At 39.0% G+C, this 20,501-nt stretch overlaps 1 protein-coding gene across 1 annotated transcript; it reads left to right on the top strand.

Moving 5' to 3' along the window:
- The first annotated feature begins 14,968 nt into the window (after positions 1-14,968).
- LOC107633348 (uncharacterized) lies at positions 14,969-15,619 on the top strand. The gene has a single exon (XM_016336987.1). It carries the CDS (start codon positions 14,969-14,971, stop codon positions 15,617-15,619), a length of 651 nt encoding a protein of 216 aa, XP_016192473.1.
- The last annotated feature ends 4,882 nt before the right edge of the window (positions 15,620-20,501 follow it).

Below are 20,501 nucleotides of genomic sequence, written 5' to 3' on the forward strand. Positions count from 1 at the left end.
CCAGGTATTGCTCATGCCGTTGGATTTATTACTCGGTTGGATGTATGCTATGGTTTATCTTGTGCTTAATTTAGTCGGTTTTATCAACTTTTCTCACATTTATTCAATGAAATAGCATGCTTTTGTAATTCTTCCTAAATTTGTGCTTAAGTGTGAAAACATGCTTTTTAGGCCTTTAAATAGCTAAATTTAATTCACTTTAATTCCATTCGATGCCTTGATATGTTTGTTGAGTGATTTCAGGTTCATAAGGCAAGTATTGGATGCAACAAGTGAAGAGAAAAGCATGCAAAATGGAGAATTCATGGAAAAACAGGGATTTGGAGTGCTTAGAGCGATGCGCACGCGTGACAGACGCATACGCATGAAGAGGTGCATCGTCGAAGGCGACGCGTATGCGTGATATGACGTGTATGCGTGACGAGAAAAAGCCAGACGACGCGTACGCGTGACCCATGCGTATGCGTCACAGCTAACAAGTGACCTCATTAAAGTGAAAACGCTGGGGACGATTTCTGAGCTACCCAGGCCCAAGTCCAAGTCATTTCTAAGGCTATTTGATACAGAATTCAAGATTGGACAAAAGAGGAGCAATTAGATTAGCTTAGGATCATGTAGGTTAGTTTTCCAGAGAGAGAAGCTCACTCTTCTCTCTAGAATTAGGGTTTTAGGTTAATTGCATCTTAGATCTAGGGTTAATTCTTACTTTCATCTACTTTTTCTTACAATTTATTGTTCTTTCATCCTAGCTTTTCTAGTTTTACTTGTCATTTCCTTTATTTTGTTTCTTTTATGTTGATGAATTCTTGTTGGATTTGGATTTCTTTTAATGCAATTTGATGTTTAATGTTCTTTTATTGTTGATTTCAGTTGTTTATTGTTGATTCCTTGCATTGGGTAGTTGTAGATTTATTATTCTTGTAATTTATGATGTTTTTCTTTTATGCCTTTTTAGTGTTTGACAAAATGCTTGGTTGGATGTTAGAGTAGCTTTTTGAGCATTCTTGGCTTGGAAAGAGAAATTAGGCAATCTTGAGTCATTAATACCCAATTTAGATTGATGATATAGAGTTGTTAGTTAATATTATTTCCATTGATTCTAATCTCTTGCTAATTCAATTAATAAGTTGATTAGGACTTCTGGATTGAGATTAACTAGTCTTATTTGACTTTCTTCCTATGTTGGAGATGATATTGTACTTTCTCCCGATGTTGAAGATGACAAAATAGGATAAATTCTTGTTAATCATTGTATGATAATTAATGATTAGGTTAGAAAGCCTAGATTCTCAATCCTTGCCATGAATGTCTCCCTTTATTACTTGTTTTCTTTAGTTGTTGCTTTATTTTCTTGCCATTTATTTTCTTGCCCCTTTTTACCAACCTAACCCCCTTGGATACCATAACCAGTAATATGCATACCTCACTGCAATTCCTTGAGAAGATGACCCGAGACTAAAACTCTCGGTTATTTTTGTTGGGTTGGACTTGTGACAACCACAAATTAAACTTTGATTGAGCAGTGTTTGTTGGTCTAGACTATGCTTGCAACGAAACAATCCCATTTTCAATGAGAAATTCTAGATCATCATAAATTCTTGTATCAAGTTTTTGGCACCGTTGCCGGGGAGTTGCAATGTGTGCTTGTTATTGGTTGTTGTACATATGTTAATATTGTGAATAGTTTGCTCTTTTGTTGGTTTGCTTGTTTAAGTTAGTAGTTAGATTTTATCTCTTTGTTTTTGTGCTTTTTGTTTTTGTTTCCCTACTATGAATTCTCACCACTTTTGGTTCTAACTATGTTGTAGGGAATGGAAGCTACAATGACAACATGCATCAAGGATTTGGAAATTAAAGGTGGGAGGAGCCTCAAGCTTATAGACAACCTTCTTGGCAACAACCTCCTCCGATTTCTTATCGGTATAATCCAACCCCTAATGCTTACCAATCTAATGCATGTGGTGACCCTAATTGTGGTTGTCAACTACAACCACCACATGCATACAATTCTTTTCCTCAACATAGGCCTCAATAACCTTACTCACAAGTCCCCTACCACCAATCACCTCCATACGATCCTAATACTTATCCACCATACTAACCACTATATTTCCAACACCAATACTTCCAAGAACCACAATTTTCATATACACCACCTCAAGACTTTCACCAAGATGAACCACCTTCCAACTACAATATGTTTCCCTCAAATAATGAACCCTCTCTTCCACCACCACCTTCATTGGACGAATCTCTCCAACCCCTTATGCAAGAACAACAAGAACTTCTAATTCGTTGCCAAAAGCAAGGGGAAACCATGGCTACTTTATCCGAAGTGATGAGCCATTTGGCGTCATTATGCTCAACTATCCAAGATACCCTTATTGCTAAATGTGGAGGATTAGTTGAGGAGCACAGTGAGAAGGAGGATTTGGAGCTTCAAGGTGGAGAAGAGGAGTTGAAGTAAGAAGTGCAACAAGAGGAGGAAGTTGAGGCCATTGATGTTAAAGAAGTGGATAAAGAGTTGAGGAAAATTGATCAAGAAGTAGATTCCATCATTAGTGATTTTTTGTCTACATTGATCAATCCCCTTGATGATCTTGTTGAACCTTCTTCCATTGGACTAGAAAGCGATGTTAAGGAGGATGTACAACCTCCAAGGCATATGTTAAGTAATGAAGGATGGGAAGAAGTTGAGCAAGTGACAAGTCTTGTTATTGAAGATAATTCCGCACCAACCAATGTGTTATCGGAGATCGTTGAATTGTCCTCATTGTGTTGTGAATTTGATGTTGAGGAGGCTAATGTACAACCTCCGATACACGACTTAAGTAATGAGGAATGTGTAGAAGAAGTTGGTGAATAAGGAATTGAAATTGAAGATGCTTGTCAAGAGGTGGAGGAATTTAATGAAGAGCACAAGGGAGTGGACCTTGCATTGTCAAAGTGTGGGGAGACCCCCCTTCCTAAGTCACAATCATTCCTTATATCATGCAAGTGGGTAAACCTCTTATCTCTAAGCTTTATCATCCCACTTGAATATGGTTTGCTTGAAATGGATGGTCAACTTAGAGCTCTCTGTGGAATGGGAAGTAAGAGAAAAGTTAGTTAGTGGTCGGCACCGCAATTTAAGGTTCACTATGGTTGAGTTTTCGAGCTCTAAGTGCAAATGGTGGCATAATACTCAATTGAGAATATCTAGAAGGAGAGTTTGGTGCCTAAAGGAGAATTTCATGTGCTTGCCACCCGAGTGGAGTAATGACGATCAATTAGAAGACCGGTATAGAAACAAGATTTGGGATCCCGGCATACATGAGGATCAATTGTGGGAGCTCCAAGCTTGTGGAAAACTCCACCAAAGGTTGGTGCGCTTGGTTGGAAATTCTTGCAACCACTTGAAGTTTAAGCATTGGTGGAAGTTTAAGGATGAAATCAAGCACAAGCCTCCTTGATAGGAGCCTCCCAATTGTCCAACTTAAGGACAATAAATAAAAGTGGTAGGTGGGAGACACCCCACCATGATAAACTCTTTTCATTTTTCTCTTTTGTAAATATTGGTAAAATTAGTTTAATTTCATGTTTTGTTTGGTTAGTTGAGTTTATTTGGGAGTCTAGTATGTTAAATAAAGTTTGATAGTGTTTTGGTAGCTATTTAGAGGTTTGGAATGTTTGGTTTGGTGCAAGGAATGGAAAAATTTTGAAACACAAAGCACCATACCACGCGTACGCGTCACCTACGCGTACACGTGACCCCAAGTTTTTGGACCACTCACGCGTACGCCTCGTCTATACATACGTGTGACATCCAAATTTTTCAGGGCCAGTACAAAAACCAGAGAGTTGCGCGTGTAGTGTGCTGAAATTGTGCCTCTAGCACAATTTTGCCCCATGCGTATGCGTACCTCACGCGTACGCGTCACCTATCTCTCTCTCTTTACTCATGCGTGCACGTCGCTTAGGCGTGTGCGTCACTTATGCGTACGCGTCGCATCTCATTTCTGCAACTCACGCGTACGTGTGACACGAAGCGTACGTGTGACACGAAGCGTACGTGTGGCCCTGCCCTGTTTCACCACTCTTTTTTTTTTCCTTCTTTCTATTTCTTTCCTTCTTCTCTCTTCTCCTTTTTTCTTTTCCTTCTTCAACCATCACCCAACACTACCAATCACCATCTATCACCAATTCTTTTAGTTAGTAGTTGTTTAGTTAGTTTGATTTGTGTTTAATTTTCCATTTTTCATTATAAGTGTTGGATTATTAATTGTGTTGTTGTTTATTACTGCTGATTACTGATAGGATGTTATTTTAACATCATTTTTGTTAATGTTCATTGTTGGATCTCTTTTATTGAGGTTACAATTTGTTACCTGATTTTGAATTTTTCATGCTTAACATTTGTGAATACCAAGTACATGTTACATTGCCTTCAAGCTTTCTACATCTTTTCAATTGCATGTTGTAGCTAGCCAGCATGCGATTTGAATTCATTATTTATGATGAGGCAACCTTTCTATTATCAATGCATTTTTTGTTAGGTGATGCTTGTTTATGATTGACCTTTATTCACATCACCTATTTCATGCAATGAGATTTATGGAATTGTGAAATTGGATCATACGCTTACCTAGTGACATATTTTTGAGCTTTCTAAACCTTTGTGGACCATGCTTGCTATGTGATTGATTTTCACTTCTATCTTCTTTGTCCTAAGTTTCATAGCACCCATGTCTTCCACCTCTTTGTCACTTAGGTGTTGCAAACAAACTTCAATATGTGTCATTGTTTGATGTGTGAGCTTTATATTTCATTTGGTTTACTAAGTTTACTTACACACCAATCAATGTCCATTCATTATCCAATTCACAATTGTTGTTTATTTGCTTGAATGCTTTGATGCTTCTTCACTACTTGTTTGGTTGACTTGACTTACAAGTTTTCTTTGAAGCATCTCGAGCACACTAGAATGAGTGAAGTGCATACTTTCTTGTGTAATTATGACATAGCTCTTTATGCTAATGTGTGTTCTAAACTGCATGCAACTTAGAACTCACACACCTATTTTTCATCAATGTCACATTAATTCACTCACTTAATTCTAGTGATTCTTACCTCATTCCAACAATTTATGCTTCTTTGATTTTGCATTTTCTCATCTTACAATGTTATTTTCTAATTTTTCATGCATGAGTGTTCATAAGCAAAAATGGAAGCAGGAGAAAGAACACGCAATAGCCGGTTGACCCACCAGCTGAAGGTGGCAACCCGTATAGTCGCCATACCCCCTTGCTCATCTTTGAATGCACCGAGGACAGTGCAAACTTTTAAGTGTGGGGAGGTCATCCGACCAATCGGCATTTTTGGGTGACAAGTTTCTAATCCTAACACCTTTGCATTTCATTTTTAGGTCTTTTAGGATTTTTAGTTGCATTTCTTGCTTTGCATATATATATATATAATAAGCTTAGCCAAAATAATGAAAATTTTCCAAAGATTTTATCTATAGGGCACCCTAATTGATTGAAAAAAAATTTTTAGAACTTGCTTGAATTATACATTGTGGAACATGATTTTTGAGCTAAGAACACAAGCATGTGTGTTTTGAGCCTAATTGTGTGGTTACATCATATAACCATAATTTTCGTTCTTGCTTATATTATTCTCTTTCTATGATTGTAATCTTTGATTTGTTTGACTCTTTATGTCCATTATTTTGTATATGAATGCATTTATATGATTGAGGCCATTGTTTTAAATAGCCCATTTACCCAAATAGCCTTACCTTTTATCTACCATTGTTAGCCAACTTTAAGCCTATGCTAAACCACCTTTGTTCTCAATTTTACCACATTACAAGTCTCAAAGCGAAAAATAATAAATATCCCTTGTTTGGATCTTTGATTAGCTTAGGCTAGTGAGAGTGCTTATTATTCAAGTTTGGGAAGTTTGGGAATATTGGGTAGAGATAAAAGTGTATTTTTTAATTTTTGTTGAAAATTTTGGGAATTGGGTGCATACTCATGCATTAAATGTTTAAACCATATGCATTGGTACCTTTGTATATAATTCATCAAAAAGAAAAAGAGAAAAACAAAAGAAAAATAAAAAGAAAAAAATATATAGAAAAAGAAAAGTAATAAAAAGGGGACAAAATGTCCCAAAGTGAAGTTCAATAATAATCAATGCATATGGGTTGTGATAAAAAAGAGAATGCATGAGTGTGTAAAAAGTGAGAATTATGGGTAGTTAGGTTTGCTTTAAATAGTATAGGTTGTTATATAGGTTAGGTGGAAAGTTTAAGTTAATCAAAGATTCAAATTCTAGTCCACTTAACCAAATACAATCTTACCTTGACCCTAGCCCCATTACAACCTATGGATAAGTCCTCATGATATTTGTATGCATGCATGGAATAATTGTTGATTGTTAGATGAAAAACAAATACAATCTTACCTTGACCCTAGCCCCATTACAACATATGGATAAGTCCTCATGATATTTGTATGCATGTATGGAATAATTATTGATTGTTAGATGAAAAACAAATCTTGGAAAGCATGATTAGGAGAGAATTGAGTGAATCAACCCTATACACTTGAGCGACTACAGCGGATACACATCCAGTGAGGGTTCGATTGCTCAGTTACATGTTTTCACCCATGATCATCTCTTTTCTTGCAAGTTGTAAATTCTTTTCAATAACTCAATTCAATTGTAGATTTGACTTGGTTGCTATACCCTTAGCCCTTATGTTTATATATGTATTCTTGGGAATTGATTTATTTTGACCAAGTGGTTGCATTCATTTAGATAGTTGCATTTAGATAGGTTGCATTTAGGTAGTTTGCATTGAATAAATGTTGATACCCTTTTGTTTCTTTCTTGAGTTTAGTATGAGGACATGCTTAGTTTAAGTGTGGGGAGGTTTGATAAACCCCAATTTTTTGATTTATCTTGTGCTTAATTTAGTGGGTTTTATCAACTTTTCTCACGTTTATTCAATGAAATAGCATGGTTTTATAATTCTCCCTAAATTTGTGCTTAAGTGTGAAAACATACTTTTTAGGCCTTTAAATAGCTATACTTAATTCACTTTAATTCTATTCGATGCATTGATGTGTTTGTTAAGTGATTTTAGGTTCATAAGGCAAGTATTGGATGGAAGAAGTGAAGAGAAAAGCATGAAAAGTGGAGATGTCATTGAAAAACAAGGATTTGGAGTGCTTAGAGCGACGCGCATGCGTGACATGTTGCGTACGCGTGACAAGAAAAAGCCAGACGACACGTATGTGTGACCCATGCGTACGTGTAAGAACTGCAACTAATCAACCGGTTAATTAAGAGGTAATAATGCCCAAATTACGTTCCGAAAATTTAGAGTGAGAATTTGAGGATTTAAAAGTGATTTTTGGACTTAGTAGGTCTTTCTGAGTCAGAAAATGTGTTTTCTGCGAAAAACCGTGAAAAACTACGAATCGGTAGTTGAACCGGTTGAACCGGTTCAAGTCTGCCTGGTACCACATGAGAAAAAGTGAAAATAGTCAAAAACCTTAGAAAAATGTTAGAAATGGAAAACCAGGCGTTAATTTTAGGAGTTTGGCCCAAAGTTGGGCCAAACGGGCTAAAAATGCTTAGGGGTTGGACTGGGCCCAAGTTGGGCCTAAGCCCAACATATATAAACACTAACTGAACCATTTTCACCTTCATTAAACACACACACGTCAGATTTGAAAGAGGGAGAGGAGAAGAGATTGAGCACTATTCACTTCAATCTTCTCAAGCTCATATCTTGAGCTACAAAGCTTCGATCGTCGCACCGTTTGTGGCTACACGTTCCTTGTGAAGAGCTCTACAAAACTCATATACGAAACTGGTAAGGAAATCTCGAATCCCTCTCAGTTCTTCTCTCTAAAATTTTGGTTTTACGGCTTTGGAATTAAGTGAGTTTTTGTGATTTTGGGTGTTTAGGTTCACTCTAATCCTTGCTTAGCATTGGGTTTTGGCTTCCAAAGCTATTAGAAAAGGTAAGAGCTCTTGAACCTTTGTGAGATTATGTTTATGTTGATCCCTAGGTTGATTTGTGGTGATTTATATGTATATAGCTTGATTATTGTGAGTTTGGGAGCTATTGAACATATTGGTGCTTGTTGAAGTGGAATTGAAAGCTTGGTTTGGAATTGAGAGCTTGCTTGTGCTCATTTTGGGTCTTGGTGCATATAGGGAATCAGCCAAGGTATGGTTTCGGTTTCCTCTATGTAGTATATAATATTCATGGACACTTAGGCTAGTGACCCATAGGATAGGTTTGGAAATTTATATGTTGTTGATGATTGTGTGGGTTGTTGATGATGTGAATGTTGCTAGATAATGATGTTGGGAAGTAGTGTATGATGAACTTGTATGAATGTGCATTATGATTATTAATATAGAGAATGATTGAGTTGATGGTGAAGATTGATATTGATGAATGAGGATTTGTGAATGTGTTGGTGGAAAATTATTTGATATGTGGTATATTTGATAATTAAGGTTGAGAATGATGAAGTGTGATGGAAGTTTTGTTAGGAATAGTAAATTGTAACCTAAGAGAGTGGATTGTGCTGAAAATGGGAGTTGGTATTGTTTTGGTTGGGTGTGGGTTGTGAAAGTTGATAAATTGATGTTTTTATAAGTTTTGGTAAAAACAAATTTTTGGTGAAATTTGTATGATCATAAATTTTGTTTTGGTTTTCAAAATTTGTTGAAATTTGTTTAGAATTAAAACTTATTAAAAACTCTTCGAATCAATATAAAGTTTGAAAAATTTAGAATTTTGTAGAGGAAGTTATGATCATTCAAAGTTGATGTTGAAAATCAAAAATTCTGCAAAGTTGCAGAATTTTATAATTTCTGGTATGTGCGCACGCGCAGCCTTGTGCCCACGCACAACCCTGCGAAAATCTTATTTTGTGTGGATGCATAGACCTGTGCGTACGCACAGGCAGGAAAAGGCTCTCTGCTTGCAGCGTTAGCAGAGCTTGTGTGTGCACACATCAATGAAGAATTGCGACCTGTGCGTACGCACAGCCCTGTGCGCACGCACAAGTCGGGAAGGGTCGTCTGTTGGAGGCGCTAGCACACCCTATGCGAGTGAACAGACCTTATAAATTTCAGTATCTGTGCGTACACACACACCTGTGTGCACGCACACTTTTAAAATCTTCCTGGGCGTGCGCACAAACTCCCCTGTGCGGCCGCACATGCCCTGTTTCTCAAATTTTACTTTGTTTTCAACTATTCTACCTTCCCAACAAGGTTGCAAGCTTCTATAACACCATTTTAGGATTCTTGGGCCTAGTTTTGGACATTTAAAACATTGGCAAAGAAGTTACTAGCTTTAGATGTTGTTATTTGGAAAATTTAGAAAATGGAGGCCTAGGTTTCCGGCGTGCTGAGGATGGTTTGACGTTATGTGATGAATGGTTGATGTATGAGATGAAAATTGAGGAACTGTTGAGTTTGGAATAAAAATGTGAATTGACAGTGGTTGAGATGAGTCGAGGACTCGAATGTGTGATGAGGAATCACGGATGTATTGAAACTACTTTCTGAAAAACCACTGTACTATTATTTTATATTGAGATTATGAGACGCTATGCGCCCAGCAGGGACGGCGGTTGGATCCCGCCTGTCGAGGTAGCACCGGCGGCGTAAGGGCAGTGGTTCGTCCTACTTGCATTGAGATGTGAGGTTTGTGACAAGAGTATCCCACTCGCATCCCTTCGGATCAATAGAGCGTGCAGGCAAAGTACCTGGACAGTGATCCGAGCACTATATCTCGGGGGTTCCCATATGAGGATTCCGAAGGGCGACGTCTCCATGGAGATATGTCGGGTTGGCAGTTGAACCGACAATGTGATATCACAGCCAGTAGGACAGGCATTCATCATATGCATTTTCTATCTGTTTGTATGCTTTGACTACTTGTAATGGCTTGCCTATTTGTATAACATGCCTAATTGCTATTTGAATTATTTGCCTTACATGCCAATACTTGTGTTTTACTTGCATTTTGTATTATCTGTGTTTTCTACTGGGATTGAGGATGTTCGGAAGGCGGTGCCGATGGGATCGCATGGAGGATAGGTTGGTGAAGGCTGTGGGACAGTGGTGTTTGGTTAGAATAGAAATCCCCTAAGATAGATTACCTGGGTTATTTATTTATGCTAAGGTTTATATAATTATGATTATTTGTTTTATTATGCCTTAAGATTGAATTCTTGTGATGGATATGGAGTCTAGGATTGCCTTTGGCGTCCCGGGGTCTTATATCCTACATCACTGGGCACTGTTACCATACTGAGAACCTCCGGTTCTCATACGATATTTCTGTTGTGTTTTTCAGATACAGGTCACAACCCACCTCGATGAGTTATCTGGTTGATAACAGAAGCAGAGGATCCTTATATCTTTTTGAGTCTTTTTGGCTTATTTTGTATATGTCTCTCACATTTGTAATTTGTTTCGCTTAGAGGCATGTATTTGAGAGAACAAAATTGTATAAGCTGTTTTTACTGTCTGGTTCTTTTTGGTCTGTAAATAGCTAGCCGGCTTAAACTCCGCGAGTTGTGGCTAGTTTATTGTGATATTACATATACTTATCTTTTGGTATCTTATATATGTTTCTTGCACCTTAAGTTAGAAGCTTCGCTAGTACGTTTGCGCTTTTCAAATCCTATTTTTGAGTTATATCCTTCATCGGGCTTCTAGATTATACTATTCTTTCTCTATATATATATTATGTATGAGCTTATAACTGTCATAATCTCTGATTAACCTTTGCTTTACGACACGAGGTAAAGCTTAGACTAATTAGGGTGTTACATTTAGTGGTATCAGAGCGGTTCGTCCTCGTGAGCCTGTGGGATGGATCGATTGTGCTTCATTGCATACTCTGTGTGTCTTTTCTTTGATGCTATTAGGTTATCTACTTGATATATGCATAGCATGCTTCTTTGTGAGTGCTTGTTTGAGATAATTGAAGCACTAGGATTTTGATATTAAGACTGATCACCTTGATATCGATTGTTTGGTGTAGACAGGAACCCTAATGGCCACTCGCGGACGAGGTCGAGCACGTTCACGAGAAAGTAGGAATGAGAAACCGGCTGACAACCATGCTGAATTCATGGCGGCCATGGCTAACTTAGCGAATACCATGAAAGCTAATGCTGCTGCGTCTCTGCAAGCTATTCAGAGATTAGGCCGACCGGCCGGAAACGGAAACGGGAATGGCGAAGGGAATGCTAATGACAATGCTGAGGGAAACGGCGATAACACTGGAGGTGTTCCGATGACCTTGGTGACGTTCCTCAAGGTTCATCTACCATTTTTCCGAGGATCAACTAATCCTACTGAAGCAGACAACTGGTTCCAGGCTATGGAGTGTGCTTTACAGGCACAGCACATTTTGAATAATCAGTATGTCGAGTTCGCCGCTTATCAGCTTGCGGGAGAGGCCCAGCACCAGTGGCAAGCAGAGTGTCGCTGATAAACCACTATTTTATTGTTTATCTTGTGCTCAATTGAGTGGATTTTATCAATCTTTCATACACTTGTTCATACAAAATGCATGTTTTACATTCTCCTTCCTGATTTTGTGTTATGATTGAAAACATGCTTCTTTGGCCTTATATTTGCTAATATTAATCCTTTCTTATTAGCATTCAATGCCTTGATATGTGAGTTAAGTGATTTCAGAGATTACAGGGCAGGAATGGCTTAGAGGATGGAAAGAAAGCATGCAAAAGTGGAAGGAATACAAGAAGTTGAAGAAATTGCTAAGCTGTCCAGCCTGACCTCTTCGCACTCAAACGGTCATAACTTGAGCTACAGAGGTCCAAATGAGATGGTTCCAGTTGCGTTGGAAAGCTAACGTCTGGAGCTTCGCAACGATATATAATTTGCCATAGCTGCCCCGACGCCAGGTGACGCGAACGCGTGGACGACGCCTCCGCGTCACTTTGTCGCGACCTGAACGTAACAGAAATCGCTGGGGGCGATTTATGGGCTGTTTTTGACCCAGTTTTTGGCCCAGAAAACTCATATTAGAGGCTATAAAGTGGGAGAATGCATCCATTCATGAGGAGGTCTTCCATTATTCACTTTTCATAATTTAGATGTAGTTTTTAGAGGGAGAGGTTCTCTCCTCTCTCTTAGGTTTTAGGATTAGGATTCCTCTTAAATGATTTAGGATTTCAACTCCTTCTCAGGTTCAATATTCTTTTTACTTTATATTTCTCTTTTACTTTCAGATACTTTAATGCTTTTATTTAATTACTTATGTTGGCAAATTGGCTTATGAACCATTCATGTTAGGATTTACTTTATTTAATATAAATTGAGATATTTCAGATTTATGATTCTTATTTAGCTTTTTATATTCTTGGCTTTAATTGATTAACTGGAGACTCTTGAGTTATCAAACTTATCGTGGTTGTTAATTGTTATTTTTGCTAATTGAATTGAATTCCCCTAACTCTAGTCCTTTCTTAGGAGTTGGCTAGGACTTGAGGATCTAACTAATTAGTCCACTTGACTTTCCCTTGCTTTAGTAAAGGTTAACTAAGTGGGATTAAAACTCAATTCTCATCACCATCGATAAGGATAACTAGGATAGGGCTTCCGAATTTTCATACCTTGCCAAGAGTTTTATTAGATATTAATTTATTAATTCCTGCAATTTATTTTCCTTGTTCAGACCTTTTAAAACCCAAAAACACTGTTTTCCATAACTAATAATAAGAACACCTCCCTGCAGTTCCTTGAGAAGACGACCCGAGGTTTAAATACTTCGGTTATTAATTTTAAAGGGTTTTGTTACTTGTGACAACCAAACGTTTGTACGAAAGGATTTTCTGTTGGTTTAGAAGCTATACTTGTAACGCGATTATATTTGTGAATTTCTTTACCGATAAAAAAACCGATCGTCAGTCACTTGCGACAGCTCCAGAATGCCGATGTTTCGTGGGATATATTTCAAACGGCCTTCTACAAGAAGTACTTCCCTGAGTCTGTAAGGGAAGCAAAGGAGATGGAATTGATGCAGCTAAAGCAAGGTTCCCTATCCGTGGCGGACTACACAAGCAGATTTGAGGAATTCTGTAGGTTTTCTAGGGCATATCAGGGTGCCCCAGAGACTTATGAGAGTTGGAAGTGTATTAAATACCAAAGGGGGCTGAAGGACAATATTATGACTGCTGTGACTCCTATGGAGGTCCGTGTCTTCTCCGACTTGGTGAATAAGGCAAGAGTGGTGGAGGAGTATGCCAAGACTGTGGCAGCATCCAAGGACACTCATGGAGGGAGCTCTAGTCGAGGGCGTGGCAAGTATTTTCATCCGAGAGGACAAAGCTTCAAGAGATGAGGATATGCGCCTCAAGGGCAAGGAGGCTTCAAAAAGAACACCCATGATCAGTTTCAGCGGGGCAAGGGAAGAGGAAATCAGAGTAAGAATTCTCCGAATTTGACTTGTGTGTGTTGTGGGAGTGATGAACAAGATTTTTGCCAGTAAAGAATGTCATAAAAATAGTCGCGTTGTAGATATAGTTTCTAAACCAACAAAAATCCCTTTCGTGCAAACGTTTTGGTTGTCACAAGTAACAAACCCCTTTTAAAATTGATAACCGAGTATTTAAACCTCGGGTCGTCTTCTCAAGAAACTGCAGGGAAGTATGTTCTTATTATTGGTTATGGAGATTGTAGAATTGGGATTTCAAGAATGAGGAACAAGTAATTTAATGACGAGTAAATTAAATGGCAATTAAAAATAGATAAATAACTGTAAAGCAAACTTTTGGTAAGGTATGAGAAATTAGAGGTCCTATCCTAGCTATCCTTATTAATGATGATGATGGTTGAATCTTAATTCCACTTTGTTAACCTTTACTAAGATAAAGGAAGGTCAAGCGATTAATTGGTTTGATCTTCGAATCCTATTTATTTCCTAAGAAAAGATTGGGATTATGGAAGTTCAATTCAATTAACAAAGATAACAATTATCAATCACGTTTGAGTTTGATAACTCCTGAGTTACTGATTTATTAACCAAGACCAAAAGGAGAAAAATAAATCTACTTGGAATAAAAATGTCTTCAGAGTAAAAGCAACAATAACATAAATAAGAGAAATCAATATTAAACTGAAATACCTCAAATAACATTAATAAAAGAGTAATTTGTAACATGAAAGAATTCATAAAGTGACTTGCAAAAGTAAATAAAAGGAATATTGAACCTGATCAAAAGAGATAATCCTGAAAGCGAATAAAAAATCCTAAATCTAAACCCTAATCCTAAAGAGAGAGGAGAGAACCTCTCTCCAAACTAAATCTAATTCATAGAAAGTAAAAATTGGCGAGCTCTGTCTCTGAATGGATACATTCCCCCACTTCATAACCTCTGGTCTATGTCTTCTGGACTTGGATTTGGGCCAAAAAGGGCTTCAGAATTCGCTATGAGTGTTTTCTGTAATTTCTGGTGCGTGGCCTCTGTCACGAATCCGCGTGGGTCACGCGGTCGCGTCGGTCATGCGACCGCGTCATATTCGTTCTGCTTAAGGTGCGCGGTCGCGTTAGTCATGCGGCCGCATCGCTGTTGATTCGCGCTTGGCACGCGATCGCGTCGTCCATGCGATCGCGTGGATGCCAGTTTCTTCAGAACTCCATTTTACACTTTCCTTCCATTTTTGTATGTTTTCTTTCCATCCTTTAAGTCATTCCTGCCTTAGAGGATCTGAAACTACTCAACACACTAATCACGGCATCGAATGGAAATAAAGGTAATTAAAATAATTAATTTAAAAGCATAGGAAACATGTTTTTCACATACATCACATAATAAGGAAGGGAAAGTAAAACCATGCAATTAATATGAATAAGTGGGTAAAGGGTTGAATAAATCACTCAAACTAAGCACAAAATATATCATAAAATATGTGTTTATCAGGGAGATTTCATCCATATGACTCTTGCAAGATTGGTATAGGTGGGTGCTTCAATTGTGGCTTGCCTGGTCATTTTACGAGGGATTGCACATGTGGGAAGAACCCAAGTGCGGGTCAGAGTCAGCACCAGGGGCGAGTTTTTGCTGTGAATGCCAAGGATGCTTCCAAGGCGGATCCGTTGATGAGAGGTATTTGTTTAATTGGTTATAAGACCTTAATTGCATTGTATGATAATGGGGCTTTGCATTTATTTATTTCGTTTGCTAAAGTTGAGGAATTAGGCTTGAAAGTCTCAGAGTTACCATTTGATCTGCAAGTACATACTCCGCATCAGACGGTCATAACTAGGTCAGGTTGTAGACAAGTAGGATTTAAACTTGACGGTAGAGACTTTGTGCACGATTTGATCTATTTACCAATGGTTGGGTTGGAGATGATTTTGGGGTTTGATTGGTTGTCAAAGAATCGGGTCTTGTTAGATTGCTTTGAACGGACAATTCAGTTTATGCCGGAAGGAGAAAATGGAGTAGTGGTAGATGAAGGTTATTATGTGGACTCTGTAATGGTGCACTGTAATGGGGAAGAGTGTCAGGGTTATATCCTGTTGGCTGCTAATGCATTGGGTGATGCCAGAACTTAGATCAGATACCGGTGGTTAGAGACTTTCCGGAGGTATTCCCGGAAGATATTCCTGAGTTCCCACCTCAGAGGGAAATTGAATTTGCGATCGAATTGGTGCCAGGAGCCGGACCAATGTCGATTGCGTCGTATAGAATGCCTCTGATAGAGCTGGCAGAATTAAAGACTCAGTTGGAAGAGCTTCTGAACAAGAGGTTCATTCGACCGAATGTATCACCGTGGGGAGCGCCAATTTTATTGGTAAAGAAGAAGGATGGAGGAATGCATTTGGGCGTGGATTACCGACAGTTGAACAAAGTGACTGTGAAGAACAAGTACCCGCTGCCAAGGGTAGATGACTTGATGGATCAACTGCAAGGAGCTGGGGTGTTTTCCAAAATCGATTTGAGATCTGGTTACCATCAGATAAGGGTAAAGGACGATGACATCCCTAAGACTGCGTTTAGGATGCGCTATGGACACTACGAGTTTGCAGTGATGTCCTTTGGGTTAACGAATACACCTGCTGTTTTCATGGATTACATGAACAGAGTGTTTCGTCCCTTTTTGGACAAATTCGTGGTAGTTTTCATAGACGACATCTTAATTTATTCTAAGACGGCAAAGGAGCATGAGGAACACTTGAGGATTGTGTTGCAAATCCTAAAGGAGCGAAAGTTGTACACTAAGTTGTCGAAGTGTGAGTTTTGGAAGGAGGAAGTGAAGTTCCTAGGTCACGTGGTGAGTAAAGGAGGAATAGTCGTAGATCCTTCTAAGGTAGAAGCGGTAATGGAACGGGAAAGACCGACAACAGTGACAGAAGTCAGAAGCTTCTTGGGTTTAGCCGGATATTATTGGAGATTTATCGAAGGATTTTCCCGGATTGCACTACCGATGACTAAGTTGACAAGGAAGAAAGCGCCTTTTGTTTGGATGTCGGAGTGTGAAGAGAATTTTCAGACTTTGAAGCAAAAGCTAACTTCAGCACCTGTTTTAATCTTGTCGGAACCGCATGAACCATTCGAAGTGTACTGTGATGCTTCCTTGAAGGGTTTAGGTTGCGTGTTGATGCAACACCAGAATGTGGTGGCTTACACATCACGTCAGATGAGACCGCATTAGGTGAATTACCAACCTCATGACCTGGAATTAGCAGCGATTGTGTTTGCATTGAAGATTTGGAGGCACCACTTGTACGGAGTGAGGTTTAGTGTCTTTTCTGATCATAAGAGTCTCAAATACATCTTTGATCAGAAAGAGCTAAATATGCGTCAGAGGAGGTGGATGGAGTTTTTTAAGGACTACAATTTTGAATTGAGTTATCACCCTGGTAAGGCGAATGTGGTAGCAGACGCATTGAGTCAAAAATCTTTAACAATTTCTTGGATGAGAATCAAGGAGGATGAGTTAGTGGATAAGTTTGTAGACCTTAAGCTGGATATTGGTGAAGTTGCCGGAAGAGCTTGCTTGAATCAGTTACAGATCTCGAGTACCTTTAAAACAGAAATTCAAAAGGCTCAGCAAGATGAACAGAAGCTTCAGCAATTGTTCCAACCAGTTGGTGAGAAGAGGCTTGGAGAATTCACGAAGGATGATGAAGGGTTGTGGAGATATAAGGGGAGAATTCGCATACCAGATGTTGGGAGTTTGAGGCAAGATTTGTTGTCGGAAGCTCACAACAGTGGGTTTTCCATTCATCCCAGAAGTACGAAGATGTATTATGACTTAAAGAAGATGTTCTGGTGGCCTGGGATGAAAGGTGATGTAGCAACCGTGGTACCCAAGTGTCTGACATGTCAGAAGGTGAAGATAGAGCATCAGAAACCGTCGGGAGTGTTACAGCCACTTGAGATTCCTCAGTGGAAGTGGGAAGGAATTGTGATGGACTTTGTGACTGGTTTACCAATGACTAGGTCGGGATTTGACACAGTTTGGGTGATCGTAGATCGCTTAACCAAATCTGGTCATTTTCTGCCTATCCGAGTGAACTGTTCTATGGAGGAGTTGGCAAGGTTGTATATCAAGGAGATAGTAAGGATGCATGGTGTGCCATCGAGCATAGTGTCGGACCGTGATCCCCGATTCACATCAAGGTTTTGGGGAGCTTTTAAAAGAGCTTTCGGTACGAGGCTATGTCTCAGTACCGCATATCATCCGTAAACTATTGGACAGTCAGAAAGGACTATTCAGACATTAGAAGATATGCTGAGGGCATATGTTTTGGATCAACCCAGAAGTTGGGACCGATACATGCTATTGGTGGAGTTTGCGTACAACAACAGCTTTCATGCGAGCATAGGGATGGCTCCGTATGAGGCTTTGAATGGACGGAAGTACCAGTCTCCATATTGTTGGTATGAATCTGGTGAAGCAAATGTATTGGGTCCAGATTTTGTAGCCGAGACTACTGAGAAGATTAAGAAGATTCGTGCAAGGATTCTAACTACTCAGAGTTGACAGAAGAGTTACGCGGACCAGAGAAGGAAGTCGTTAGAGTTTGAAGTGGGAGAACATGTATTCCTGAGGGTTACACCAACAACTGGGATTGGAAGATCAATCAAAACCAAGATGTTGAATCCAAGGTATAAAGGACCGTTTGAGATTCTAAGGTGATTCGGGCCGGTGGCATATCAAGTTGCTTTGCCACCTCATCTGTCTAACTTGCATGACGTATTCCACATGTCACAGCTCCGCAAATACACGTCGGATGCAGCTCATGTGTTGGAGCCTGAGTCGGTTGAGTTGAGGGAGAACTTAACTTTCCAAGTAACGCCAGTGAGGATCGACGACACTAGTGTGAAGAAGCTGCGAGGAAAGGAAGTTTCATTTGTTAAAGTTGCGTGGGAGTGAGCAGGGGTTGAAGAGCACACTTGGGAACTGGAATCTGAGATGCGAAAGGACTATCCCGAGCTTTTCTCAGGTAATTCAAATTTTGAGGGCAAAATTTCTTATTTGGTGGGGAGAATGTAAGAACCGCAACTAATCAACCAGTTAATTAAGAGGTAATAATGCCCAAATTACGTTCCAAAAAGTTAGAGTGAGAATTTGAGGATGTAAGTGATTTTTGGACACAGTAGGTCTTTCGAAGTCAGAAAATGTGTTTTCTGTGAAAAACCATGAAAAATTGTGAACCAGCGGTTGAACCGGTTGAACCGGTTCAAGTCTGCCTGGTACCACACGAGAAAAAGTGAAAACAGTCAAAAACCTCAGAAAAGTGTTTGAAATGGAAAACCAGGCGTTAATTTTAAGAGTTTGGCCCAAAGTTTGGCCAAACGGGCTAAAAACGCTTACGGGTTGGATCGGGCCCAAGTTGGGCCCAAGCCCAACATATATAAACACTAAGTGAACCCTTTTCACCTTCATTAAACACACACACATCAAAATTGAAAGAGGGAGAGGAGAAGAGATTGAGCACCATTCACTTCAATCTTCTCAAGCTCATATCTTGAGCTACAGAGCTCCGATCGCCGCACCGTTTATGGCTACGCATTCCTTGTGAAGAGCTCTATAAAACCTATATAAGAAACTGGTAAGGAAATCTCGAATCCCTCTCAGTTCTTCTCTGCAAAATTTTGGTTTTAGGGCATTGGGATTAAGTGAATTTTTGTGATTTTGGGTGTTTAGGTTCACTCTAATCCTTGCTTAGCATTGGGTTTTGGCTTCCAAAGCTATTGGAAAAGGTAAAAGCTCTTGAACCTTTGTGAGATTATGTTTATGTTGAACCCTAGGTTGATTTGTGGTGATATATATATATATATATATAGCTTGATTATTGTGAGTTTGGGAGCTATTGGAACATATTGGTGCTTGTTGAAGTGGAATTGAAAGCTTGGTTTGGAATTGAGAGCTTGCTTGTGCTCATTTTGGGTCTTGGTGCATATAGGAAATCGACCAAGGTATGGTTTCGGTTTCCTCTATGTAGTATATAATATTCATGGACACTTAGGCTAGTGACCCATAGGATAGGTTTGGAAATTTATATGTTGTTGATGATTGTGTGGGTTGTTGATGATGTGAATGTTGCTAGATAATGATGTTGGGAAGTAATGTATGATGAACTTGTATGAATGTGCATTATGATTATTAATATAGAGCATGATTGAGTTAATGATGAAGATTGATATTGATGAATGAGGATTTGTGAATGTGTTGGTGGGAAATTATTTGATATGTGGTATGTTTGATAATTAAGATTCAGAATAATGAAGTGTGGTGGAAGTTTTGATAGGAAGGGTAAATTGTAACCTAAGAGGGTAGATTGTGCAGAAAATGGGAGTTGGTATTGTTTTGGGTGGGTGTGGGTTGTGAAAGTTGATAAATTGATGTTTTTGTAAGTTTTGGTAAAAACAAATTTTTGGTGAAATTTGTTTGATCATAACTTTTTTTTTTTGGTTTTCAAAATTTGTTGAAATTTGTTTAGAATTAAAGCATATTAAAAACTCTTCAAATCGATATAAAGTTTGAAAATTTTGGAATTTTGTAGAGGAAGTTATGATCATTCAAAGTTGGTGTTGAAAATCTAAAATTCTGCAAAGTTGCAGAATTTTATAATTTCTGGTATGTGCGCACGCACAATCCTGCAAAAATCTTATTCTGTGCGGCGCACAGACCTATGCATACACACAGGCAGTAAAAGGCTCTCTGCTTGCAGCGTTAGCACAGCTTTTGCGTGCGCACATCAATGAAGAATTGCGACCTGTGCGTACGCACAGCCCTGTGCGCACGCACAATTCGGGAAGGTCGTCTGTTGGGGGCCCTAGCAAACCCTGTGCGAATGAACAGACCTTATAAATTTCAGTATCTGTGCGTACACACACCCCTGTGCAAACGCACACTTTTAAAATCCTCTTGGGTGTGCGCACGCACACCCCTGTGCGGCCGCACACGCCCTGTTTCTCAAATTT

The sequence above is a fragment of the Arachis ipaensis genome, chromosome B3 (assembly GCF_059453495.1).
Source record: "Arachis ipaensis isolate K30076 ecotype BB chromosome B3, ASM5945349v1, whole genome shotgun sequence".
Taxonomy (NCBI): Eukaryota; Viridiplantae; Streptophyta; class Magnoliopsida; order Fabales; family Fabaceae; genus Arachis; species Arachis ipaensis.

Bases quoted from the DNA above. Each gene is read 5' to 3' on its own strand.
- LOC107633348 (XM_016336987.1), top strand. From the start codon at position 14,969: ATGTGTTTATCAGGGAGATTTCATCCATATGACTCTTGCAAGATTGGT.